At 46.2% G+C, this 27851-nt stretch overlaps 1 protein-coding gene across 1 annotated transcript; it reads left to right on the plus strand.

Moving 5' to 3' along the window:
• The first annotated feature begins 2841 nt into the window (after positions 1-2841).
• Positions 2842-27799, plus strand: Habp4 (hyaluronan binding protein 4). Its single transcript, XM_038333149.1, has 8 exons — positions 2842-3256; positions 8646-8805; positions 12007-12168; positions 12521-12589; positions 14664-14747; positions 20686-20857; positions 25158-25343; positions 26319-27799. The coding sequence occupies exons 1-8, from the start codon at positions 2908-2910 to the stop codon at positions 26373-26375; spliced, it is 1239 nt and encodes a 412-aa protein (XP_038189077.1). The 5' UTR covers positions 2842-2907; the 3' UTR covers positions 26376-27799.
• Positions 27800-27851: the final 52 nt, after the last annotated feature.

Consider the following 27851-nt stretch of genomic DNA (forward strand, 5'->3'; position numbering starts at 1 on the left):
TAAAAATTACAGCCATCCCAAGAGACTCCCCTAACCAAGCCAGCTAGGGAGACTAGCAATATCAGCAAGCTCTGGGTTTGACTGAGGCACTCTACTTCAATAAATAAGGTGGGAGAGGAAATGAGAATAATCTTAATATCAATCTCAGACCTACCTCCACAAGCACTTGCACACAGGTGCACACACATCCATACATATGTACTCAAACACATGTAAACATGCATACCACCACACACATGGGAAAATGGGAGAAAATACAATGGAATAATAGAAATGCCAGTTATCAGAGAAAATGTGCCAGGCTGTCACATGTAGCTTTTATTTCCATTTTCCTTAACAGCTAAATTTGATGGAATGTGACTTGCTTGTGCCTTTGATGTCATATTTACAAAGTGATCACCTTCCCACAGCTTCTGGTCTCTAAAATCAATCATCAGTAATAGGAATCAAGTCTCTTTGGAGAAATGGCTGATGCCAAGACCAGTCCAGGAAATGTATAAGAGCTTTCAGGAGTAAATAATCATCTTTACTTCCAGAAAGTATGGGAGCACTGTCATTATGTATCTCAAAGCAACACAGGAGTCAATGAGGAAGGTCCTGTGTCTAAACTTCACTGATATGGGCAACAAAATGAATAATATAAGCCAGTGGTGGTGCCACAATGCCTTTAAGTCTCTGAGTTTGAGGCAAGTTTGGTCCAAAGAGTAAGTTCCAGGACAGCCAGGGCTACACAGAGAAATCTGTCTCAAAAAACCAAAACACAACAACAAAATGTAGTTCAGGATTGTGTAGACAGAAGTTTCTGTCCTGCGCAGTCCCGCAGCCATTCAGTCCCAAGTAAAAACACAGAGGCTTATATTAATTATAAACTGTTTGGCCTATTGCTCAGGCTTAATACTAACTAGCTCTTATTACTTAAATCCACCCATAATTCTTGTCTATATGTGGCTCGGTACCTTTTCTCAGTAAGGCATTCTCATCTTGCTCCTTCTGTATATGGCTGGTGACTGACTTTTCTCTTCCCAGAATTCTCCTACTCTGGTTGCCCCACCTGCCTGGCTACTGGCCAATCACCATTGTATTAAACCAACATGAGTGACAAATCTTTACAGCATACAAGACCATTATCTCACATCAGGATTGCATTCACAGAATAAACTAAATGCCATGAATCTACACCACATAACAAATCACTGAATACATTAGTTTCTAGAAAAGAAGACATTCCAATTAAATTCCTAACACGCTTTCTGTTTCAAGTGACACACCTGGAATATTGAAATGCCCCTGTGGGGTCATGGTTTAAACACTTGTTCTTCATCTGGGAGTGTTATCTGGGGAGACTATGGAGTCTTTAGGAGAGAGAGCCTGGATGGACGAGTCCCTGGAGGATAAGTTACCCCTGCCTGATTCCTCTTTTGCTCTCGATTTCTCGGTCCATTGTGATGAGAACAGCCTCCACCCCAGGCTCCCAACATGAACTGAGTGCTTTACCATGCCTTCCTTGCCATGATGAACTGAATACCTCTGATACTAGGAGCCAAAACAAATCTGTCTAGTATGCAAAGGTAACTAAACCATGTGGGTTTACCCATTTCTGACATGATCTGACCCTTTGCACAATGTTTCAAGGTTCATCTGCGCTGCAGAGTGTACCAACACTTGTTCTTTATTTGCCCAAAATACAAGCTGCTGCTGTACCACACGTTAATGAGCATTTGAGTTGCCTCTGCCTTCTGGTTGCTATGAATAGCACCTCTGAGAATAATACAAGTTTTCACTTCAATAACTGTTTTCAATTTTTCCTAGAAAATGCAGGCATTATTCTTTAATTCAAAAAAGGAAATGACCAGCTTCTTAAAATCTCTAGTCAATTCAACATGTATTTACTGAGAATCTATCAGCTGCATGAATGGCAAGCCTGGGGAATTACAAGTTGAGACAAAATGACTTTCGACTTCTTTGCACAGGAAAGTAGAATAGCAGTAAAACTCAGACCTTTTAACACGTGGGTTTAACTATTTCTTTTATATGTGAACAGAAGGCAGGGGTGGGGCATGGAGAAGTGAGGGAAGGGAACAATTTTGAAGAAAGCATAATGGCATATATATGCATTATACACATATATAAACACATATACCACAGAACCATTACTTGTATGATAATTTACAAAGTTCATTTTCAGAACAAGAGAGATGGCTCAGAAGTAAAGACACTTGCCAGCAAGCCTGACACCTAGTTCGGAATTTGAGTACCAGAAACCAGGCCTTAACTGAATGTCTCAAAAGCAAACAACCACTATCTAAACCTCACCCTGTCCGCGCCTGCACGCAGCACCTCATCACAGTGGGTCGCAGGGTAGTTTCTTTGGTTTGGTCTTCTGCCCCTGTTACCTCTGTCACAAGCTCAAGTCTCTGCAAGCCTGCCTGGCTCAGCTCCCAGCAATATCTCCATCTCCTGAGAACTCTGACTCTCCTCTAAGCATTTTCAGTCTACAGCCATCCCCCGAACACGCAGCCCCTGAAGGACTAGTGACCAGGTCACCTAGGTGAAGTGCAGCGATGCGCAACCGGATTCCCACCGTGAAGTGATGCGCAAACGCGAACTGCCTCCGCGGTGCCTCCCGTGGTAGCTCCGCCCCAGTCCCGCACCACCACGCCCACAGGCCATGGGGGGAGGGGAGGGTAAGGTGGGGCCTGACGTCACAGACAGCGGCTGCCCATTGGGTCGTCGTGCGCGCCGGGGCAGGGGGGCGTGTCTGCGAGCGCTGATTGGCTGGCGCGCGCCGGCGGGGCGGAGCCGACCGCAGGCCGGGAGCGCGGCGGCGGCGGCAGCATGGGTCCTCGCCCGCGGCTTCCCTGAGCCTTGCCGGCCTAGGCTGCCCGCGGCGCCCGCAGCGGCGGCGGCATGAAGGGGGCTCTGGGGAGCCCGGTGGCCGCCGCGGGCGCCGCGATGCAGGAGACGTTCGGCTGCGTCGTGGCCAATCGCTTCCACCAGCTGCTGGACGACGAGTCGGACCCGTTCGACATCTTGCGCGAGGCCGAGCACGGGCGCCAGCAGCAGCTGCAGCGCAAGCGGCGCGACGAGGCGGCGGCGGCGGCCAGCGGGGTCGGGCAACGCGGCGGCCGGAGCCCGGCTGTGGCCTCAGGACACAGACCTGGCGCGGCCGGCCGCAGGGAGTCGCAGAAGGAGCGCAAGAGCCTCGCGGCATCGGGCGCACAGCTGCCGGACAACCCTGGGGGCCCGCAGCCGTCAGGTATGCCGTGGGCACCCAGCTCACCCCTCCGCCGCTGGACTCTGGTCGAGGGGACAGGTCCCGCGTGGGCGAGTCAAGTCAGAGCTGGGAGTCCTGATGGGCGCAGGGCCCGGGGTCACCCTTCTGGCAGCCACCCTCCAGGGTAATCACCCTAATAACCCTCCCGTGGGTTATTATAATATCCTACCCTCCAGAGTCACCCTCTCAGAGTCAAATTTCCCGGAGTCAGTCTCTCGCAAGATTATGACCATCCAGGGCCACCCTCCTGGGTGGTCACTTTTCCGGGTCACCCTGTCTCGGTATAGAGGCCAGGTCTTAATCCCAGTGTGCTCATCACAGTTGGGGGAGAGTAAGCAGGGCAGTGAATCTTGATGGACCGAGAATCCTTGGTTACTCTCCCAGGATCCCTATCCTCGAGAAGGGGTCGGGAGTCATCCTCCCGGGTGGGATTGGGGGATCCTTGTCCCTATGGACTCGTTGCGCGTCTGGGATGGAGTGGACCGAGCTGGAGGTTCTTGATGGACGAGAAGGCCTGGGTTCCAGGTTCGGTGGAGGGACCGGGGACTGACAGGCTGAGGGTTGCGAAGCTAAGATCCCGACATCTGCCCCTGGCTGCATCCTTCATTCCCTCACTCCCTCCCCCCACCCCCCACCGCGGGCCTCTGCGGGATTCAGCTCCGTAGGTGACGCGCAGTTGAAACCTTCAGGGATCCCAGACTCTGGGCCTCGAGATTCAGGGAGGCCTGGGCACCCGAGGGTGCAGGAGCCCCGGAACGGTAGACCCTGAGTTTGGGTTCCCGGCTTCTCTGCGCTTTATCCCTTTTCTTTATCTCCGTCTCATAGCTTCTGTGGCATCGATTGCAGGTGGAACAAATAGCGTAGGTGGGGAGTGTAACTGTAATTGATTCAGTACTGTTTTAGGAGAGCCGGCTTTAACCTTTGCAGTCAGAATGTTCAAAGTTACCCTTTCTGGCTAGCAGAAGGGCCAACCCTCCGCTGGGTGTGCTTCTGTGCACAGCAGGCTCTCCTTCAGACTTCGGGGCTGTCACCTGAACTGCGTCAAGGCTTTTGCAGCCACGCTCTTGCCGCCTGCTTGCCCCGTTTTCCCCTTGATAACACTATGACCGTACGTAAGGTTGGCAAGAAGGGATATTGAGACTGGAGTACAGTTTGACCACGGGGTAGGAAGGTGTTCGTGTGGAGCATTATTGCTTTGTCCTTGCTTGAGAAAAACGGACTGTTCCACCTCTAGCTTTACGGTTGAGGCTTCGGCTAGGTAATGTTTACCGTCATCTATAAAGTTAATTTGAGACATTGCTTGAGAATCAGAAAATTATTACAACGAAGATGGATACCTCAGTGGGTGTAGGTTTCCTTTTAAAATTGAAATGCATTAAACTGTACATTTTGTATTATGTGTTTCTCTTAAACTCATTTATAAAAATGGAAGGGAAAGATTAGAGAAAGGCTGTTTTGCCTATTTACTTCTATTTTGTTTGTTTTTTTGAGACAGCGTTTCTCTGTAGCTTTGGAGCCTGACCTGGAACTTGCTCTGTAGACCAAGCTGGCTTCAAACTCAGAGATCTGCCTGTCTCTGCCTCCCGAGTGCTGGGATTAAAGACATGTGCCACCCTCCCTCCATCCCCCCTCTATTTACTTCTTAATAAAGTGAAAATATACTAGCCTTTGAAGAATACCAGTTAAAAACTTGATTTGTTATTGTTGTTGGTTTTTTTTTAAGACAGGGTTTCTCTGTATAACAGCCCTGGCTGTCCTGCAACTCGCTTTGTAGATCAATCTGGCCTTGGACTCAAAGAGATATATGCCTGCCTCTGCCTCCCGAGTGCTGAGATTAAAGGCATGTACCACTACACCTGGCTAAAATGTCAATTTTTTTTTTTGTTTTTTCAAGACAGGGTTTCTCTGCAGCTTTAGAGCCTGTCCTGGAGCTAGCTCTTGTAGACCAGGCTGGTCTCGAACTCATAGAAATCCGCCTGTCTCTGCCTCCCGAGTGCTGGGATTAAAGGCGTGCGCCACCACCGCCCGGCTAAAATGTCGATTTTTTTTTTTAGCCCTTTTAAAATTAAAAATATTTTTGTTATGATGACCCAGTGTTTCATGCATGATGAGCAAGTGATCCACCCCACCCCCCAGCTCTTATGGAAATTTCAAGCAATCTCAGAAATGTATGAAGCTAGAAAAAGGGTCCCTTATTTTTTATTATGAGTAGCACTATTGGATTATATATATATATATATATATATATATATATTTATGTAATGAAAGCACAGTGTGAGTCTGGAGATAGGTCAGTCAGCAAAATGTTTGTTGAAAACATGAAGACCTCATGTTCCATCCCTCATCTGAATCCATGAGCCCCAGAGAGAGGCCTAGTCTCAGAAGGTATGAACCAGCGTTTACCTCTGGCTTCTGGATCCATGTGCACACTGGCACACGCGTGCACACAGTACATTGCTGTTTCTGTTTTTGCAATCTACTCTCTCACTTGGAACTGTAAGCTAGTGTACTTAGAACTTTCATCTGTCAGTTCACAGTCTAGGGGTTTTGGCTTTAGAGACCTAGTTGATGCTGTTAGAATGGAAAATTTGAAATGAGGGTTCTTTTTCCAACTGTGCATGATTACCATGCCTGTAGCTCCTATTCTAAATCTGATGGACCGCAGAGAGTGACTGTAGGTGTTAGTGCTAACTGACGTGAAAGACCATGGTTCACTGTACTCAAAAAAAAATTAAATTTAGCTGGGCAGTGGTGGCACATGTCTTTAATCCCAGCACTCAGGAGGCAGAGGCAAGCCGGTCTCTGCGAGTTCCAGGCCAGCCTGGTCTATAGAGCTAGTTCTAGAACAGCCAAGGCTACACAAAGAAACCCTGTCTTGGAAAAAAAGAAAAAGAAAAAAATGTAAACTTTGAATGTCCTGAGTGAATGTGTAGTGAGCACAAATACTCAGCACATTTGCTGTGTTACAGAACAGTTGCTGATCTCAACGATGTAGAAGTCATTATTTTTCCCATGGAAATACAGATTTCTAGTGTTCTTGTCTGTTTAATGATAACCCTTAGATGAGCCTTGTCCAATAAATTCATTCTTCAATCATCGGTTGTTCCATTCTTGTTTTCATAGACTTTCAAGGTTCTGGTGGATAAGCCCACATTCAGTTTTGTCTTTTAGGAAGTCTTATTGTAGATTTTACTATATTCTGTTTACCCTACGGGCTTTGATTTAGATAAATGACCAGACCATACATACGCCCAGCTCCTTATTGAAAGGGCTGGGGAAATGCGGCATCTGCAACTGCCCTGCTGATTCAGCACAGAGAAACAAGCTAGGTCCAGTTGCATCTGGATCTCCTAGAACCAAGTTGTGGGAGAACGGAAATCTCTCTGGTTACCTTTGTTTTGGGATTTTAGAGAACTGTAATGTTTGCAAGGTATTCAATTATTATAATAAATTACATTTAATAGTTTCAATTTATACACAGGGACACTGGAAGACACTTAATTGATACAATTAGAAATAACTAAGAGAAGCAGAAAGAAGTGAGAATAAGCACTTCAGCAATTCTGTAGCTGAACAGAGATACATAGTTAAAAATATGAGTGGCAAGTGGGAAATCAGAAGCTGATTAAAAATAATAGTTTTCTTGAAAAGATCTTTTTTGTTTTTTATGTGTGAGCATATTTGCTTTCATGTGTGTATATATACAGTATATATGTATTTCAATGCCCACAGACGAGGGTGTCAGATCCCCAGAACTGGAGTTACAGATGGCTGTGAGCTGCCATGTGGTTGCTGGGAATTGAACTCAGTACCTCTGGAAGAGCAGTGAATGCTCTTAACCTCTGAGGCATCTCTCCAGCCCTCACCTTCTTTTCTTTTCTTTTTTTAAAGATTTATTTATTATGTATACAACATTCCTTCCATGTATGCTTGCATGCCGGAAGAGGGCACCAGATCTCATTATAGATGGCTATGAGCCACCATGTGGTTGCTGGGAATTGAACTCAGGACCTCTGGAAGAGTAGTCAGTGCTCTTAACCTCTGAGCCATCTCTCCAGCTCCCTCACCTTATTTTCTTGAGACAGGGTCCTTTAAAAAAATTTAATGACTTATTTTATTTTATGTACATTGGTATTTTGCTTGCATATATGTCTGTGTGAGCATGTTGGATCCCTTGAAACTGGAGTTACCAACAGTTGTGAGCTGCATGTGGGTGCTGGGAAGTGAACCCAGGACCTCTGGAAGAGCAGTCAGTGCTCCCAACAGCTGAGCCATCTCTTCAGCCCCCTAGAGACATAGTTTTCTTCCCCCCCCCTCTCTCGCTCTCTCTTTTTTTTCCGAGCCCAGATTTCTCTGTGTAACCTTGACTGTCCTGGGACTCTCTCTGTAGACCAGGCTGGCCTTGAACTCAGAGATCCACCTTCTTCCCAAGTGCTGGGGATAAAGGCCTTTGCCACCACTGCCTGAGGCATGGTCTTTCAATAAAGCCAGAACTCTACTGTGGATCTGTACTGGCTGACTAAGGCTAGTCTGCCTCCCCAGTGCTGGTGTTACAGGCATTCATCACCCTTGGCTTTTCTCTAGGTTCTGGGTGTCTGAACTCTGGTCCTCATAATTTGCACAACAAGCACTTTACCCACTGAGCCATTTCTCCAGCACCCAATTTTGATTTCATGGTAATGTAAATTTTTGCAATAAAAGCTCTACTTATATCTCTCGATGTTCTAAGCATACCACAAACACCTGTCTTCATGCCAGAAGATAGACCCTAGTTGCCCTTGGTTTGTTTGCAGCTAGGATTCTTTTTTGTTTTGTTTTTGTTTAGTTTTTCAAGACAGGGCTTCTCTGTGTAGTCCTGGCTGTCCTGGAACTCTCAGAGATTCACCTGCCTCTGCCTCCTGAGTGCTGGGATTAAAGGCATGGACCACCAAGCCCAGCTGCAGATGGGATTCTAAAAGTATTGTCTGAGGTACAGGGTTTTTAATCCTTTAATTTTCTTAGATGAGTCTTTATCACTATGGGCTGATAAAGGTGTATTTGTGAAATGCTATCCATCCAGTAAAAGACACGTAACAGCAGTCACAGAGGCACTGAAAAAATGTCAAACTAGCCAAGCATGATGGCACAACTGAGGCAAGACCGTTATCAGTCCAAGGCTGGCCTAGGCTCCCTATAACATCCTGTAAATCTGTCATTGGTATGGGTTAACCCTGGCGTTTCTAGGACTTGGTGCAGTTTTATAATTAGCAGATGCGGCACTAGGAGGCGGTAACTGTTTCTCCCTGAAGCCCTCGCTTTCCAGCGACTTTGATTCCGGGCAGAAACTGTGGTGCTGTGGACGCTGTGCGAACTTTGCTTTGGTTCCCCGCAGGCCAGAAGCGGACTCCCAGAAGAGGGGAGCAGCAAGGATGGAATGACAACCGGGGGACAGACGCGCTTGATAGAGCAGAGCGAAGGTCCTACAGGGAATATCGACTCTATGACACTGAGAGACCGGCAGACTTGGCAGCGGAGAAGTTCACAGATGAAAAGTATGTACCTTAGTCCTCGGTTAGGGTGGCCGGGGCCCCAGAGATTTCCAGATAACTACTAGGCTTTGTGACATTTCTGTGGTGGCAGTCCTACGAACAATTTGCCAAGGTAAGTCCTAAGTCATGTTACCTTCAGTAGAACATGAAGGATCTTTCATTTACCTATACCTTAGTATATAGTAAATGATCATACAATTAAAAATTAATTGTGGCCAGGTGATGGCGCACGCCTTTAATCCCAGTACTTGAGAGGCAGAGGCAGGCAGATCTCTGAGTTCAAGGCCAGCCTGGTCTACAGAGGGAGTTCCAGGACAGCCAGGGCTATGCAGAGAAACCCTGTCTTGAAAAACAAAACAAAAAAAAAAACAAACAAAAAGAAATTTGTGGGTTTAGGGTGCAGCTCAGTGGTTGAACATTTGCCTACCATGCATAAAGCTCAAAGAACAGAAGGTTCATACAAAAAGCATTTACAGATTTTTATTTTATGTTCGTGGGATTTCGCCTGTGTGTATGTATATGCACCACATGTGTGCCTGGTGCCCATGGAGGCCAGAGGGGTATCAGATCCCCTAGAACTAGAGTTACAAATGGTTGTAAGCCACCATGTGGATGCTGGAAATCAAACCCAGGTCATTTGGAAGACCTCTTAACTGCCAGCACTCTTAACCTCTGAACCATCTCTCCAACCCCTGAAAAGCCCTCATGTTATAAAACAAAACAAAATAAAACAAAAATAACCAGCAAAACACACACACACACACACACACACACACACACACAAAGTATATCGAAGAGGTTAAAAATTCTTCTGAAGTTAGATTAGGAAAGTAATTTTGGGCCAAGGGATATAATCACTATGAGAATTAGCAGTTGTCTCATGACCTCCTCATGTACACTCTTGTACATGTGTGTTCATGCACACACAATAAACAAACACATGTGAAATCACAAAACCAATCAACATTTTTCCATCTGTTAATCTACTGAGGTAGTAAAGTGATATATTAGTTATTTTTCTTTCTTTTTTAAAAATTTTACTTTTAAAAAATTTATTTGTATTTTATGTACATTGGTGTTTTGCCTGCATCTGTGTCTGTGTGACAATGTTTGATCCCCTGGAACAGGAGTTACAGACAGTTGTGAGCTGCCATGTGGATGCTGGGAGTTGAATCAGATCCTCTGGAAGAAAAGCCAGTGCTCATAATCACTATGCCATTTCTCCAGCCCCATTAGTTATTTTTCTATTTCTGTGACAAGATATCATGATCAAGGCAACTTATGAAAAAAAGAAAGCATTTAATTGGGTCCTTAAAACTTCAGTGGGTGAGAGAGCATGGCATCAGGCAGGCAGGCAGGCAGGCAGGCATGCTTTGGAGCAGTAGCTGAGAGCTCACTTCTCATCTATAACCAGGAGGTAGAGATCAAGCTAACTGAGACAGCAGTGGGCTAGTGAGAGCTTTTGAAACCTCAAAGCCCACCCCCATGACACACCTCCTTCATCAAGGCCACACCTTCTAATCCTTCCCACACCTCTGGTCCTTCCCAAATAGTTCCACCAACTAAGAAGCAAACATTCAACATATGACTCTATGTGGCCATTCTCATTCAAACCACCACCAATGGTAATGCACACACACTGACCACTCTACCCTTTCATTCTTCTTGACACACACGAGGGTTTCCCATGTGATCAGCAGTGCTTAAGCCAGGTGAGGTTGTAAAGCTGTGGCTCTCAGGCAGGTGACCTGTATCTGCTTTAGTACAAAGTTAGGTGGGTAGAGACGGTATAAAAACAGATGAAATTGGGATGGGGAGGCTTGCTGGCCACTGCCACAGCCACCCACCAGCTCGCTTTGTCACTTATCTGGGTAGCATCTCCCACAGCACAGTCTACAAACTGGGCTGGAATCCAGGTTGGTTTTTGCTTATTTGAATTAAAGTGCACTTGCTTTCAATTTCTTGATACACGTTACTAGACAAAATTATAAAATTTTTGTTATCTAAAAAGAGTCTAAATTCAGCCCTTAGAGATGGAAACACTCCAGAGTTGGAGTGGCTCTGATCTCAGTTGACAAGGATGTTGACTTTGTACAGGCAGAACACGTGTTTCCTTCAGAAGTGACATCCTTTGTGTGAGCAGTTGACTGAGCCAGGATCAGGGATGCAGATATCCCTTTCAATGAAGCAGGAGCTTTTCTTTAGGCCTCTTAATGAACTTAATCGAACCCTCTGAACATAGACTTTTTAGGTTTGGCAGGCGAGCACCTGCTGTTTTTCCAGAGGAACTGAGTTTGGTTTCCAGCACACTTACGTACCAGGCAGCTCACAACTGCCTGTAATTCCAGCTCCAGGGATGCCCTTCTCTGGCCTCCAAGGGCACACACAGAGATGTTTGCTTATATATAGATTGACACAGGCATACACATAAATAAAAATAAAGTAAGTCACTGGGTGGTGGTGGCACATTCCTTTAATTCCAGCACTTGGGAGACAAAGACAAGGGGATCTCTGTGAGTTTGAGACCAACCTGGTCTAGAGCTAGTTTCAGAACAGACAAGGCTGTTACACAGTGGACCCTTGTCTCAAAAAAAAAAAAAAAAACAAAATAAATAAATTAATCTTAAAAATCACTAGTCTTCCCTGCCTTTGGTCACAGAGTAGAAGAAAGTTCAGTATGTTAAAGATTTCAGCTCCAAATATCACTTTCTGAGTGTATGTTTAGAAGAGAGATTTGGAGGGATAATTTTTAAAGATGAAGCATTTTTCTTACACAGACCATTTCAAATTAAGTGTTTAATACCAAGACAAGAAAGAACCTTTACATTTAACTAACACAGTCATGGTATATAAATGAGGAAACTGAATTCACAAGTGAAAGCCAGTTGAGAACAAGGACCTGTGCTCCCTACCTGATACCCATGTGACCTTGGGCAGATCCCTTCCTATGCTGCTTCAGGTTCCCGTCTCTTTACAGAAGTTCTGTATACTAAACTTGGCTGTGAGCATTAAAATGCTGTGTGTATAGTGCCCAGAGAAGTGCCAGGCACAGTGTTGTTCAGTGGTAAGCTGTTTAGTCAACCCACCATGCTTTCTGACATATATAACCATAGCTGCCTTCTAGAGTTGGTATGTTTTTCTAAAAAAGGCTTCAGACCCCTTAAGTCCAGTTCACCACTTCTCATCATTCCTGTCTTCTCCTAGACCATTTGACAGGTTTGACCGAGACAGGCCACTGAGAGGACGCGGAGGCCCCAGAGGAGGCCTGAGGAGCAGAGGCCGAGGTGGACCCGGGAACAGAGCTTTCGACTCCTTTGACCAAAGAGGGAAACGAGACTTTGAAAGATACAGCAGCAATGATAAAGCGTAAGCTCCTTTGCTGTGCCATTTCCACTTCAGCTTTTGTGTTTGTTGATGACCAGCTTGATATGAGCGCTGTCATTCTCGTGGGACAGGGTTTCATTATGTAAGACTGTGTGGATCTGTGTGTATGTTGTTGGGGTGGGCTGTGACATGCATGAGAGCCGTGCCTGTAGAGGCCAGAAGATGATGCCAGAGTTACAGACAGTTGTCACTGTCTAATGTAGGTACTGGAAATTAAACCCAGGCCCTTTGTAAGAGTTGTCTCTGCAGACACTGGGGCAGCGCTTTCTGATTGGGAGGCCGATGAGGGACATGCTCCACCTCAAGTTAATATGGCTGTTGTTTGTTCCTTCAGAGCAAACAGGATGGAGGACAGCATGGGTATCTGCGGTGTGCGCTCCTGGGGACCAGGGAAAGACACCAGGTAAGGTGCAAGGGTGGAAACTGCTCTCTCTGGTTCTGTCTGTGAAGTAGAAATTGATGTGGATTGTTGTTTGGAGTGTGTGTGTGTGTGTGTGTGTGTGTGTGTGCATGTGTGTATGTGTGCAATTGACTGAATCAGGAGAAAGCTTTTTAAAACATAGTTGTGTTGTACTTAGATTCTTAGACTGTTTTTAACTTAGCTAAAATAAGATAAAATAATAGACCTTTAGGGGGTCAGGTATGGTGGCAGATGCTTTGGATTGGGAGGCAGAGGTAGGAGGATCTCAATGAATTCTGGACCAGCCTGGTGTATATAATGAGTCCAGGCCAGCCAGGGCTACATCGTGAGACTCTGTTTCAAATAAATAAAACAAGCAAATAAGCAAATAGACCTTAAAAACAGTTTTGGGTCTAAATACAACATAACAACTCAGTTTTTAAAAGCTTTCTCCTGATTCAGTCAATTGCAGATGTACACACACACACACATACACACACACATCCTAAACAACAATCCACATCGATTTCTGCTTGACAAACAGAACCATACTTGACAGATAGCCACATATATGTTCATATATTTTAAGCATACTGTGTGCAAACTTGTACATCTCAGAATATTTTATATATATATTTGAGACAGGATCTCACTATTTGGCCCAGATTACCGTGAATCCTTCCGCCTCAGCTTTCCAAGTGCTGGGGTTATAGACATATGCATCACACTCAGACCTATACTTTATTTCCCTGTGAGTGTCCAAAGTTCTTACAGCTGTTTATTTGGTAAAGTATTTTGCAGGGTCTGTACATGTGGCTCAGATAGAACAACGCACAACCGGGTGGTGGTGGCGCATGCCTTTAATCCCAGCACTCTGGAGGCAGAGGCAGGCAGGTCTCTGTGAGTTCGAGGCCAGCCTGGCCTACAAGAGCTAGTTCCAGGACAGGCTCCAAAGTTACACAGAGAAACCCTGTATCAAAAAAAATAAAATTTTGCTTAGCATGCAGAAAGGTCTGGGTCTGCTTCCAGCACCATATGAACTGGGAGTGGTGGTGCATACCTGTAATCCCAGGTTTTGACGTTCGAGGTCATCTGCAGCAAATAAGGAGTTCGTGAAGCCTTGTCTCAAATTGAGCACTTGCTGTTCATATAAGGGAGTTTTGGAAGTTTTGAATTCCTCTTCTATCTTTGGTGGGGACTGTGCCCACACGGTACCCATACAGACATGCAGACAAACACACATACACAGAATATAAAATAAGCTTTAAAAAAAAGTTGAAAGCTAGAATAATTTTTTAAAATCATTTTTTGAGGTTTACTTATTTTACGCATATTGTGCTCTGTCTATCTGCATGTACACCTGCATGTCAGAAGAGGGCCCAGATCCCATTATAGATGGCCATGAGCCACCATGTGGTTGCTGGGAATTGAACTCAAGACTTCTGGAAGTACTCTTAACCACTGAACCATCTCTCCAACCCCCAAAGCTGGAATTCTTGCCAGGCTTGGTAGCATACACCTTTGATCCCAGCACTTGGAGGGAGGATCCCAGCACATTGCAGAGGCAGGTAGATTTATATGTGAGTTTGAGAGTAGCCTGGTCTACACAGTGAGGTCTCAGACACTTGGGGCTACACAGTGAGACCTTTTCTTAAAAATAAAATATACAAAAAGTGAAAATGAAACGATGGCTTCTCCAGTTTTATAAACTTTTTTCCCCCTGATCATTATCATCTGGTCTTCAATTTAGAGCATTCATGGACATTTCTATTTATTTTTTAACATTTTGGAAATAACTTTTTGTTTTTAAGGCAGGGTTTCTCTTTGTAGCCCTGACTGTCCTGAACTTGCTTTGTACACCAGGCTGTACTCACAGAGATCTTCCTGCCCTGCTCCTGAGTGGGAAATAACACATTTTTAAGCAGCCCTTACTACTGTTTTTCACTGCAGTGTGGAGATGGTCGCTTCAGGGGCGTGCCCCTAAGAAACGAGGCCTAAATTGTGTTTCCTTGGCCTTAACTAGATGAGGACTTTGGTGGCATGGTGAACTGTATGACAAATGTTCTTGCTCTTGCAGTGACACAGAGCCACCTGCACCCATGGAAGAGATCTTAATGATGGAGGATTCCCAAGGCACCCTGGATGAGGAGTCTCCAGCCAAGTAGGCAGCTGCTTCTTATATCTATGGGTTATCTCTCATAGTGATTCTTAATGATACACCCCCCACCCAAAATTGGACATTGTGTGTATGTGCATGTGCGAATGTGCATGCGTGCATGCGTGTGTGCGTGGGGGGGGGGATGTTGCTTGTGTGAATGTAGAGGCCAGAGCAGGGTACTAGGTGTCTTTCTCTGTGGTTTTGTCCCTTGTTGCCTTGAGACAGGGTTCCTCACAGATAAAAGCTCACTATTTCAGCTAAGCTAGGTAGCCAGTGAATTCTTAGGATCCTTCTGTCTCCACTGCACATTGCTGGGATTTTTAGGTGGGTGGTGGACATTCACACTCTGTCCTCATGTTTGCAGTGCAGGTACTCTCAAAGAAGATGGGGTCTCTCAGTGTAGCCCTGGCTGTCCTATAGTGCAATATCCAGACCAGGGGCCTCTCTGTGTAGCCATGGCTGTCCTATAGTGCAATATTCAGACCAGGGGCCTCTCTGTGTAGCCCTGGCTGTCCTATAACACAACATTCAGACCAGGGGTCTCTCTGTGTAGCCCTGGCTGTCCTATAACACAACATTCAGACCAGGGGTGTCTCTGTGTAGCCCTGGCTGTCCTATTACAGTACAACATCCAGACCAGACTGACCTTGAGCTCACACAGCTTCACTTCCCTCTGCGCCCCAGCACTGGGATTAAAGGTGCATACCACCATACCCAGCTGGAGCAAGCATTCTTAACCCACTGAGCCATCTCTCTAGTCTTTCCTTAATGGTTTTAAAAGCTGAGCCCTTTCTCGTATCATACTGGGTTGATCTTATTTGTTAATGAATAATGATCAAACTAGTTAAATGATCTGATAGTTTTTTTAAGTGAGAATAGAGTAAATTCAAGTATTGTATCCTCGCCCCCTTACCTCTTCTGTTTTGTTTCTGTCCCCTTTATTCTCCTGTCTTCCTTTTTTCCATGAAGACTGGGTCTCTGGTCCATACCTAGCACACTGAGGCTTTAAGCCTCCTTTCCCTGTGGATGAGTCAGGGTGCTAGCCACAGAACTCGTAGGATCCTCCTGTTTCCTAGTGTTGTCTCTCAAGGCAAAGCCACCTCCTGGACAACTCATTCAGCCTTCTCCCTCCTGGAATCCATAGCCAAGCAAGTCATAAGGCAGAGCTAACTGGAACCTTTGAGAGGTTTTTGTTGTTTAGTTTGGCTTTTATTTTTATTATTACTGTGTGTGTGTATGTATCACATGTGCATGTGGAGGTCAGAGAACAGCTTTGTACATTGTTCTCTCCTTCCTCCTCTATGTGGATTCCAGGGATCGATCCCAGGTCACTAGGCTTGTGTACAGCACCTTTGCTCACTGGGCCATCTCTCCAGCCCCTCTGGACAATCACACTGTGCAGCATCCCAAACCTTGACAGGACTTTCCCTTGGTGTTGCCACACCTCTGAGCAATCCAGTGCCCCAGACAGGAAGTTGGTGGTCTTCCCATCCTCAGAGACATAACCTGTCTGCAGCTGCTCGCCCCCGAGCCTCCTTTCCTCATGGCAGAACACTGTGCCATCTCTTCTCTCACTTCTTAGAGCTTTGGGTCCATTCCCACAGATTTCCTCAAACCCTCAAGCTGCCAGTTTGTTCATGTATTCCTCCCCAGCTCTGGTCTTCTGGACATTTTAAATGTGTGCAGTCTCCTACTGGCCTCGCACTGTGCCATGGTCATTTCCTCTCTTACTCGTTCTTTTAACTCCAGACCTGCCTCCTGTTATTACCCTCTGAACACTCCCTCCACGTCTCCAGGCATAATGGCCACTTCATTCTGGATCTGTGTGGATTTGAGCTCTGCTCTCTGGCTCTGGTTTCCCTCTGCCTTGAACATCTCCTTTGTAACTCATGAGGGTTTTGCCTTAGGCCTCTTCTCCTTTTCTGAATCTTTACGGTATCTTACATACCTGCTGCTTAAATTGTCATGCCTGTGTTGACTCCAAAATACAGATTAGTGGCTTCCTCCTTCAATAAGAGCTCAAGGTCTGTGTACGCCTCCTGCACGCCTTCTCCAGCATCCCCTCTGCTTTGCACGCTCAGGTGACTGGACTGCTTGCTTCCCCACAGACGTCTGACCTCACCAGGTGTCTGTCTTCTGGAACAGCATCATCAGTTTCCACAGTGGAAGCTGAGAAGTCTCCCTTGGAAGCCCTGTTTTCAGTCCTTCCCACCCCCAAATCCAGGCCTGCGCTCAGACCCTAACTGTTCACTGTCTGTCACTGGTACAACCTAACCTGTTTTCTGGTTGTCACTGCAGCTCCCGATGGCCCCTGCATTCCCACCTGCACCAGAGTGGCTCTTACACTGGTTCTCTGAGTGTCATGTCCTCCGACCCCTTGAGACCCCCTCCAGTGGCTTCCTGTTCCTTCTCTGTTCTTACCCTGATGTGTACAGTCCCACAGGACCTGGCCTTGGTGGGACGCTCAAGTTTGACTATTCTGTGCCTTCCCGGGATTCATTTTGTGGCCCCTACTTCGTGTTCTGAACATACCTTATCCTCACCCCACTGGCTTCCTGCTTCCCTGCTTGCTGAATTCTGCTCTCCACCCTGCTGCTGGCTCTTTTGCTCACCTTCAGCTGCCAGAATAGACTGAATAACAGAATAGATCAAGTTATTTAATCTGCCCTCATCTGTAAAATAGGGATAATCAGCTGCCGCAGCACGGAGTTGTGCGGACTGTTGTGTGCACAGCTATGTTCATATCCACAAGTGGGAGAGAGGGGGGCACCTAGAATGGAGCCCAGAGCTTGGTTGCTATGCGAATACCTGCCATTCTCATCTTTGCTTCTTACAAGATTGACAGTGACTGACAGTTGTGACAGCTGCGAACTTACTGCTCAAAACAACTAAGAATGTGTTTTTAAAATAGGATTCATAGTTAATGTGCCTATTTAGACAGTGTTAACTAAGGAAACAGACGCATAATTTCTATGAGCTGGGAAAGTGAATTATGTAGGGAAACATTGTTTGAGGAGTAAACACTGGTGTGTGTTCGGGTGCACGGAGGTTGAAAACCAAGTTTTTATCATTCTAATTGACAGAATTAAGACACAGTGGCCTTCCTAATATTAGACAAAGATGGACCAACACTGGAGGAGGCTAAGCAAGGCTGGCCACCACGCCACTCTGTGCAGACTGGCGGAATGTAAGCCTCCGTGGGAATTCAGTGTGGCCAATGTTGAGGAGCTCTTGTTTCTTTGGCCCCGTCAGACTTCAAAATCATGGAAATCTCGTAGCAATGTGCCATGTTTGATGGTTTGAAAATTCCATTCCTTGCCGATGATGTTCTCTGCTCATGGCTCTGGCTGACTGGTTTGACGTTGGGGCTTTCAGCATTAAGCCACAGTGCATCTCCAGTTCACCTCTCGGGCTCAGAACTTCTCGACAGAAGAGCTTGAATCCTGCATGTACACCCTAAAACACACACTTACTCCTCCAGTTTGGCCAGTTTACCGATGTGTTACACACTTCCTCCCTTGCTTCACGGCAGCAGCTGAATTGTTCCTCATCACAGCGTTCTGACGTTGGAGGGCGTCTACTGCCCTGACTGCTTTGGTCTCTGAGTTTTCCTCTTCACTTGGAGACCTCACATAAGTGGGATCTTACACAAGAAAGAGAAGACACGCTGGCTTATTTCACTATTCATCATGTTTCCAAATTTCTGTCATTTAATGACCTATCTTAATACTAATGTTTTGCTTTGTTTTTGTTTCTCTGTGTAACAGCCCTGGCTGTCCTGGAACTCACTCTGGAGACCAGACTGGGCTCAAACTTAGAAATCCACCTGCCTCTGCCTCCTAAGTGCTGGCATTAAAGGCATGTGCCACCATGCCCAGCCTTTATTATTTTTTAACCCCTTATTTTTCTTATCTGTTCATCAGACAATAGACACACTGGTAGTTTGTAGTTTGAGGCGCTGTATAGTACCACTGTGAACATTCATGTGTGGTCTAATATGGATGCATGTTCTCATTTCTCTCAGGTGTGAAATTACTGGGTCATATATGAACTGCCAGAAAAAAATTTTTTGAGACAAGATCTCTCTAAGTAGGCTGTCTTAGAATTTGCTATGTAGCCTCAGCAGTCTCGGGGCTCACTCTGTAGACCAAGCTGTCCTTGAACTTGTGGCAGCTGCCAGCGGTCGGAGAGGTTAGGAAATAACCACGATAGTCCTTTTATAATTAATTAGCTTTAATACAAGGGGAGAATAAGGAAACTTACAGATCCAAGGGTCCAGTGGAGCAGAAGGTACGCAGGGAAGAATCAAAACGGGGGTCCTTCCGGCGCCCCGATCCTATTTAAGGGGAATGCTACCCCGCTGGAGCAGCCACGCCCCTGAACGCAGGGATTGGGCCAGCTGCCCCAACATGAACTCACAGAGGTCCAGCTGACCTTACCTCCCTAGTGCTGGGTTTAAAGGCGTGAACCACCACACCTGACTGTAAAATTTGAACACCCACCAGACTGTTTTCTAAATTGACCACACATTTCCCCAACCATATACACCTGGGCCCCAATTTTTGACACCCTTGTCAACACTTTTTAAATGCCTTTAAAGACACCTTTTTTCCTTCTTAAAAAAGAATTATTTTTATGAGTGCTTTGCCTGCATACATGTATACCACATGAGTGCCTGGTGCCGTGGGGTCCAGAAAAGAGCATTGGATCCCCTTGAATACAGCTGGTTGTAAGCTACCACATGAATCTTAAGACCCAAATCCAGAAGCCGGGCGGTGGTGGCGCACGCCTTTAATCCCAGCACTCGGGAGGCAGAGGCAGGCGGATCTCTGTGAGTTCGAGACCAGCCTGGTCTACAAGAGCTAGTTCCAGGACAGGCTCCAAAGCCACAGAGAAACCCTGTCTCGAAAAACAAAAAAAAAAAAAAAAAAAAAAAAAAAGACCCAAATCCAGGTCTTCTGCAAGAGCTGCAAATACTCTTGCTGATGAACCATCTCTGCAACCCTTAAATGCCTTTTTGATACCAGCTGTCCTGTTAGGTGTGGAATGGGGTAACTTGTGGTTTGTTTGCCACGTTTCTCTGACGACTAATGATATTGGTCATTTGAAAAGATTTTTAGTGTGTCTATTTTGCCTGCATGTGTATGTGCAAATGCAGTTCCTTTGGAAGCCATACGAGGGCACAAGATCCCTTGGAACTGGTACTGGGGATTTGGACTTAGGTCTTCGTGCTTCCAGAGCGAGCCATCTCCTAGTCTGTTTTAAATAGTCCAACTGTTAGCTAGGATGGGGACAGAACATTTGCTCAACACATGCGGGCCCCTAAGCTCTACCCACAGTGCTCCAAAAAGGTCTACAATAAAAACCTCACTCAAAACTGAGACATAGAAGAGGGTAAAACATGAATGACTTTTAACAGGTTCTCACGATGAAGTTATCAGACAAATGTAGAATAAGCATGAAGATATAATGAGTTCACAAGAAAACCTAAACTTATAATGTGATCAAAATAGTTTTGGCATAATGAGGAAGAGGTCTAAAAAGGGTTTGGAGCATGGGCCTGGAGAGAGTCTGAACCAACTGAAGGGGTATTTATAAAAGTGTACATTTGTGACCCATGGTTTCCGTGACTTTGTGTCCACAACATCTCTTATTTTTCCCCAATTATCATATCGCCCCCCCTGCCGTCAGAAAAGGTGCATGATGGTGTAATTGATGGGGAGAATATGGAGTGATGACGTCATTTTCACAAACCACTGTGAAGGTACCTTTAGTTTGCAGTGAAGGATAGGATGGTAAAGATAGAACTCAGATGTGACCCTGAGGGCCTGGTTACTTTTCACCTTATTACATTTCTAGTAAAGTGCTACAAAAGTTTAACTTTTTGTAGATATTTGGTTCCATCAGCAAAAAAGTTTGTTATGATAATATACCTTTACAGAGTTCCTGAGCTGGAGGTAGAAGAGGAAAGTCAAGTCCAAGAGATGACCTTAGATGAGTGGAAAAACCTTCAAGAGCAAACCAGACCGAAGCCTGAGTTCAACATCCGGAAGCCAGAATCCACAGTTCCTTCCAAGGCAGTGGTGATTCACAAGTCCAGATACAGAGACGATGTAAGTAAGCCTTCTGTCTTGGGGGAATATGTACTGTTGCCCTTGTGAGGCACAAACAGACCTCTCTTGGTGGACATGAAAACAGAACCTTGCATGTGGGGAGTGTGCATGTGGAGGCCAGAGGAGAACGTGTGGTTCTCAGCACTGAAGCCATCAGGTTTGGTACCCACTTAGCCATCTTGCTAACCTTCCATTTGACATTCTTGTTTCTGCTCAAGCCTCATCAAGGGTGTTGGAAAGGAATAGAACTTGATGTGTTGACAGGAGAATACCGCATATTCTCTGCTGGCCTTGAAAGTAAGCCAGGAAGACACAGTGCCAAGGGTTCCATCCACCTTGGCCTCTCAGAGGCACAGAGCGGCTGTTTCAAAGGCTAATATTTTGATGATTAGATCACCATCCCCTCAGGTTCCTTTGTTTAAGACAAAGTCTTTAGTATGTAGCCTGGTCTGGCCTCAAAATCTCCATCCACCCATGTTTCAGTGTCCCGAGGGCCAGGACTAAGGTTTGCACCACCACACTCCTCTTTCATGATGAGCATTCCACTGGGTCAGTTATGAGTTGAACCAATACCAGGGAACCTATACGTAAACAGAGGCTTTTTGCTGCTCCGCCCAGTCCTGCAGCTGCTTTTAAAACACTCAGAGGCTTACTATTACTTATAAATGCTTGGCTGATGGCTAAGCCTTCTTACTAGCTAGCTCTTAACATTTAAATTACCTGGTATTTCTTATCTATGCTTTACCACATGGTCCGTGGCTTGTTACCTCATTTTCTACACGTCTTGCTTCCTTTGTTGCTGGCTGGCTGGCATTTCCAAGACTCTGCCCTTCTTCTCCTGTATCTCTGCTTGGATTTCCCTCCTGGCTCTTATTTATCAACCAATAAGACCACATATTCACAGTGTACAGAAAGACATCCCACAGCACCTGTATTCTGTGATCCCTTTGTTACGGTATTTGAACACCACTGCTTCCTCTGTCTAACTCCAGAAACTGCTGAGAAGCTCCTAGATCACTGATGGCACTGTCTGGTACCAGGCTGCAGCCAGCTGTACTGAGGGCATTATTACGGACTCTGTGTTGTATAGGCTTATCTTCATGGTTCCTGTCTAGCACTGACCCTGTGTGTGTGTGTGTGTGTGTGTGTGTGTGTGTGTGTGTGTGTGTGTGTGTGTGTGTGTACATACTTGCTCATGTGTCCATCACTTCAGTTTTATGTTTTGAGACGGTGTCTCGGTGAACCTGGGACTCAACAATTCAAGTACACTGGCTAACAAGCTCCAAGAACCCTAATCCGTCTCTGCCCCGCACTGTTGGGTTACAGATGTGCTCAGCTTTTTACACGAGTGCTGGGATCACTCAACCCTCACGCTTTGTGCAAGCACTTCACCACTGTGGCTGTATCTCCCCAGCCCAGCACGGGGCTTTTTACCAGAGGCCTGGACAGAGCTGCTCCCGGGAAATGTTTATAATGACAAGGCTGATCCCTTACCACATTCTCCTCTGTTACTGAAGTTAAAGGAACACTGAAGCACCCGGGTGCAGAGTTTAGAATTCCTGTTGTCACAGCACAAGCCAGACTGTGGTGATGAGCAATCATCTTCCCCGCTGGGGAGACTTGCTGACTTCCAGTCAGCTCAGAACACTGTGTATTTTCTCTGTGTTTCTCTGTTAGTCAGATTTCCAGTGTTGTAACAAAATGCCTGAGATACTTATAATGAGAAAAGTTTTGATTCAGCCTCAGGTTGTGTGGCCCAAAGATGCAAGCAGATGGCAGAAAACCATATGCTTGCCTCACTGCGGCCAAGAAACAGACAGGAAGGACTGAAGTCCTAATGATGTCCCCATCCAAGACTCAGCCCCACGACCCACCTCCTCCAGAGGCCTTTGAGAATTTTCATGCGCACTTTGGTCAGTTACCTTGAGTACTTCATTTAGGAGGCTGCTGCCAACACAGTATATCTACTCTGCCTTCTTGGTCAGCTCAAGGTCTAAGACACTTGACTGATAGGTTCTGAGATGTTCCACCAGAGACCGGGGAGGCCAGAGTTGGCTTAGCCAGCAGCACGTCTTTTTGTTGTTCTTTTCTGTTGTGAACATTAAAATTCAGTTTCGTGTGAAACCATGGTACTGTTAAGGCTGGGAAGCAGGTAAAAATAGGAGCCGGTTCCTCAAATCACGTCCGATTCATATTCCTTGGCTGAGAGATCTGTTGGAATATTTGATGTAACTATGTTAGCTGACTCATTGACCTTGGCTAGTTAGGTTTCAATAAAGTAAATGTCTTTGGTCCTAGTTAATCTACATTTTTAGCCAGTATTGTTCTTAAAGCAACATGAGCCAAATCTTGGGGTTGCTAACTTACTTTGGTTTTGGAGTCTTTAAGTTTTTCGAGACAGGGTTTCTCTGTAGCTTTGGAGCCTGTCCTGGAACTAGCTCTTATAGACCAGGTTAGCCTCAAAGGTTGTGGTATCTTAAGAGACCTCCCACCAAAAAAAGTTCTAGGATACTATGTATTGTTTGTGTGTAGAGTTCAACCTAATAAACTCAATAAAGAGCACTTTGGCTAGGATCAGCCCTGAGAGAGGAACCCAAGCCTCAGACTTGCTGTGTATGGGGTAGCCTTGGACCTTAAACACTTCCTCGTAGGACATTCTGATAGTGAAATATTTTCTGGGTCAGGCAGTTCATTATTTTGCCGTTTACTTTGTGTATCCCACTTGTTTTTTCCTTCACCATTTTAGCTTCATGGGTCCTTAACCTCAAATTTCTGCTTTTAATTAATAAGTTTGAAGGGGTGTTTGATCCCATAAAGAACAAACAGCCCAAAGAAACTAAAAAGGTCAAGGAAACTTTTCCATTTTCTGGGCAATTCACAGGAATGTTTAGCTCTAGTCTGGTTTTGTGTGTATGTGGGCAGTGTATGCATATGTGGGAATGAGTGTGTGCATGTGTGTGTAGATGCATTTGCACACGAGAATGGTGTGGAGGCCAGAGGTTGACATCGAGTTTCTTCCTCATTCGCCCTCCACCCCCTACCTTTTTTTTTCTTTTGAACAGCATCTGTCACTGAGCCTGGAGCTTGTCGATTTGGCTAGACTGCTGCTGGCCAGTGAGCTCTAGCTGTCCTGTCTTCACCCCGCAGTGCTCAGATCATGCGCCAGGCCCTCATGCCTGCACAACTGCTTTAGGGACTGACCTGTTTCCCAGTCCACCTGACCACTGATCCTGTTTTCCTTCTGAAGGTTTAGATTTCACTTGAGGGGCTTTGGTTATCTGGTTAATTGTCGCTTTTGTTTTTTAATGAAAGGAAGAACTTACTTGGGCTTCTTAAAATGCAAAGAGTTTTAAGAAGAGCCACTGTAAAAGAGGCTTGAGCTAAAGCCAGCCATAGTGGCCTTTGATCCCAGAGCACAGAAGGTGGACAGATCTCTGAGTTCAGGGTCAGTCTGGTCTCCGTAGTGAGTTCTGTGCAGCACAGCAGTGGTGCTCGAAGGCTGTGCTCTGCTCCATGGGGTGCGGCATGCACACAGAAAGAACTCTCTCCATCAAGTCCGATTCCTAGAAGGCGATATTTTCATATCTGTTTAATATTCATGATCAAATAGAGAGGCAGAAATTAAATTTTTGTTTTTGTTTCTTGAGACAGGGTTTTTCTCTGTGTATCCTTGGCTGTCCTGGAACTCACTTTGTAGACACCAGGCTGGCCTCAAACTCAGAAAGATCTACCTACCTCTGCCTCCCAAGTGCTGAGATTAAAGGCGTGCACCACTACCACCTGACTTGGAATTAAAACTTTTTAACCTCAACAAAATACACTTGAAAAATGCTAATATAATCTTATACGTTAACGTGTCCAGACTGGGTTATTTATTATTTGTTCGTTTTAAGACAGGTTCTTACTATGTAGCTCTGATTGCCCTGAAATTCAGTATGTAGACCAGGATGGCCTCAGACTCAGAGATTCACCTGCCTGTTTCCCGAGTGCTGGGATGAAAGGCATGAGCCACCACACCCAACAGGATTTTGGTTTTAGTTGAATAGTAAATTCAAAGACTAACTAGGATCCCATGCCTATAACCCAGCACTTGGGAGGCTGAGGGCAGGAGAGCAGCCTGGGTAGTTTTGCTTGTATTAGACCAGTGTCTGGTGTCTAGCTCAGTTGCTCAGAGCTAGGACACAGCCAGGGTCTTCCAAGTCCACAGGGACACACAGGCCACCAGTGCAGCATATTAAAAATGTTCGTTACTAGTACCCAGGCCATGCGTGTGGCCGTCTGACTTGTGGCTGTGTTCCAGATGGTGAAGGATGAGTGTGAGGACGAGTCCCACGTCTTCCGGAAAGCTGCCAATGACATCACATCCCAGCTGGAGATTAACTTTGGTAACCTCCCTCGCCCCGGACGGGGAGCCAGAGGCAGTGCCCGTGGAGGCCGAGGAAGGATCAGAAGAACAGAGGACTATGGCCCCAGAGCAGAAGTGGTGGTAAGTCCTGATGGCCTTTTGTGACCAGCTGCACCCCAGAGCCTCGGCTGTGCGCCTTTCCCTGCCAGTGTAGCGTAGATCCCCAGCCTCTAAAGCACTCTTGTGCACAGCGCCCTCCAACAGCTGAGGTCTCTGGCAAAGGCTTCCCTCCTGAACCATTTCTTCCTGCTGTGTCCCCTACTGCGCGATTACCCATCAGTGCTGCTCCCTCCAGGCTGCAGCCAGTCCCAGCCCAGTCTGGTGTCAGAACCCGTCCGTCTGCCACCCTCCTCTCCTGTGCTGGGAGTAAGGGCCTACAGCTTGTTAAACACACACACACTTGAAGTAAAAACAAATGTATTCTGTGAACAGACCCGTGCAGACCACAGGTGTCACATCTGTCCCCTGCTCCTATGCTGAGGCTCATCTCAGGACTCTTCAGAAAACCTTGGGTGACACTGGACCCCCGCTTCATGAAGTTCCCGACTTCATGTCTCTCCCTGAAACTTGAGCTCTGTGTGAGAAACTGTGAATTCATTCCTGCTTACCTTAGGTACCTAGCCTGTAGTAAATGGTTACTTTTTAAGTTTATTTTATGTGTATGTATATGAGTACTTTGCTGCCTTTGTGTGTGTGTGTGTGTGTGCCACCTGTATGCCCAGTGCCCTTGGAGGCCAGAAGAGGGCATTGGATCCAGATGGCTGTGAGTTACCATGTGAATGTTAGGGATCAAACCCTGGTCCTCTGGAAGAGCAGCCAATGTTCTTGACCACTGAGCCTACTCTACAGCCCTAAACAGTTACATATTGGGAAAAGAAAGTGTCAGCTCCAGAGGGCAAGGAGACAGCTCCTGATGGTGGCCCTCAGGTCACTGTGGCTCCATTGGTTCCTCCATGGGCTGGCAGGGGTAGGAAGGGGGTGGCTGCTTGTCACACAGTAAGTGGTCTAATGCTGGCCACAGCTGGGTCGTCACTTCAAAACCTCTCTTTTCTTTAGACCCAAGATGTCGCTCCTAACCCGGATGACCCTGAGGACTTCCCGGCCCTGGCCTAACAGCCATTCCTGTCAGCAGAGCAGCACTATGAAGAGACTTTCCTTGCCGCGAGAAGAGTCAGACTCTAAGAACAATAGATGTTGCTTTTCCCGTGTCGTGTGAACTGGCTGCGCTTTCTTGCTCTGTGGGATGTGAAGTGCAGGTCCCATGAGGTCAGGCATTTCCCACAGAGGAACGATGGAGACCTTAGTAAGGAATGTTTCAAATGTGTACATAGATTCTAACAGTTCTACCACAGAAGTCCAGTGTAAAGTAAATCAGACGGCCGAGCTGCTGGGCATGGTGGCGCATGCCTTTAAACTCAGCACTTGGAGGACAGACACTTGAGTTCGAGGCCGCCGTGATCTACAGAGTGAATTGTGAAAATCCAAGAAAATAAAAATAAAGAACCACCACCTATTGAGATGACTTAGGGAGTTGTCTAGACAAGCCCTCTAGCATTTCAGGACATAGGTAGAACTGGAGCTGCCCATTTAAAGCAGCCATAGCCTGGTTTTCATATCATTGCCCATAATGGTTCAGTTCTGCTGAGGAATTTCCCGAGTTTTTATTCAGATACCAACTTTAAACTGTCATCACGCACCAGTGACAACCGCTCGGTGAGGCAGAGGAAGTACTAGCTTTCAGTGGTGATTTAAACTACCTCGTGGTATATGTCTGTGCACACTTAGTGTTCAGATGGTTGTTAGGTATATGATTTAAAACTGTGTTATTTAACTCACTAATCAAATGAAAAGGCTTCCTGGTAAATGTAGTTTTTCTTTCTTAAAACTAGTGTCACCTGGCAGTGGTGGCACACACCTTTAATCCCACCATTCAAAGCAGAGGCAGGCAGATCTCTGTGAGTTCAAGGCCAGCCTGGTCTACAGAGCAAGTTCCAGGACAGTCAGAGCTACATAGTGAGACTCTGTCTCTAAAACAGACAAAAACTAACTCAGTCCCACTTACCAACTGTGAACACCGTGGCAGGCTCCTCCCCTGGGCCCTCCCCTAGTTCCTGTGTTGCTCTTTCCACCCCTGGTGGAGGTTAGGAATCACCTCACGGGTCAGCCACTCACCTGGAAGCCCACTCCAAACAGCTTGAGATCAAGCCACCCAGCCACTGGCAAAATTGGAAGATTCCTCATGTGGGGGAGGGCCAAGCCAAGGTATCACAGCTGTGGAGATGAGGAGGGAGGCTGACCTGTTTGCTTATGGTGGAACCTCGCCTCCAAGACCCGTGCCCTCCCCACTTGGTCACAGTCTGAGTTGGTGCTGAACTGGAGCCCAGGTCTAAGTGAGGGCTGGCGTTCCCTCTGAACTCTCTTGGGGTTTGGTTCAATCAAAGATGAACCTCTAGACATGTTACTACCAAGAATGTTCGCTTCGGGTGTCCTCCTGCTTCTGATCCCATGTTTATTAAATGAATGAGTACAAAGATGTATGCAACTGACTGCCTTATTCATTTTCCCTGGGCCTGGCACACCGCTTGTGAG

This window comes from Arvicola amphibius, chromosome 6 (genome assembly GCF_903992535.2).
Source record: "Arvicola amphibius chromosome 6, mArvAmp1.2, whole genome shotgun sequence".
Lineage (NCBI taxonomy): Eukaryota > Metazoa > Chordata > Mammalia > Rodentia > Cricetidae > Arvicola > Arvicola amphibius.

Excerpts from the sequence above, each read along its gene's own strand:
- Habp4 (XM_038333149.1), top strand. The coding sequence starts at position 2,908 with ATGAAGGGGGCTCTGGGGAGCCCGGTGGCCGCCGCGGGCGCCGCGATG. Across the intron at positions 8,806-12,006 it reads GAGAAGTTCACAGATGAAAA|ACCATTTGACAGGTTTGACC; the intron begins GTATGTACCTTA and ends GTCTTCTCCTAG. Across the intron at positions 12,590-14,663 it reads GGACCAGGGAAAGACACCAG|TGACACAGAGCCACCTGCAC; the intron begins GTAAGGTGCAAG and ends TTGCTCTTGCAG.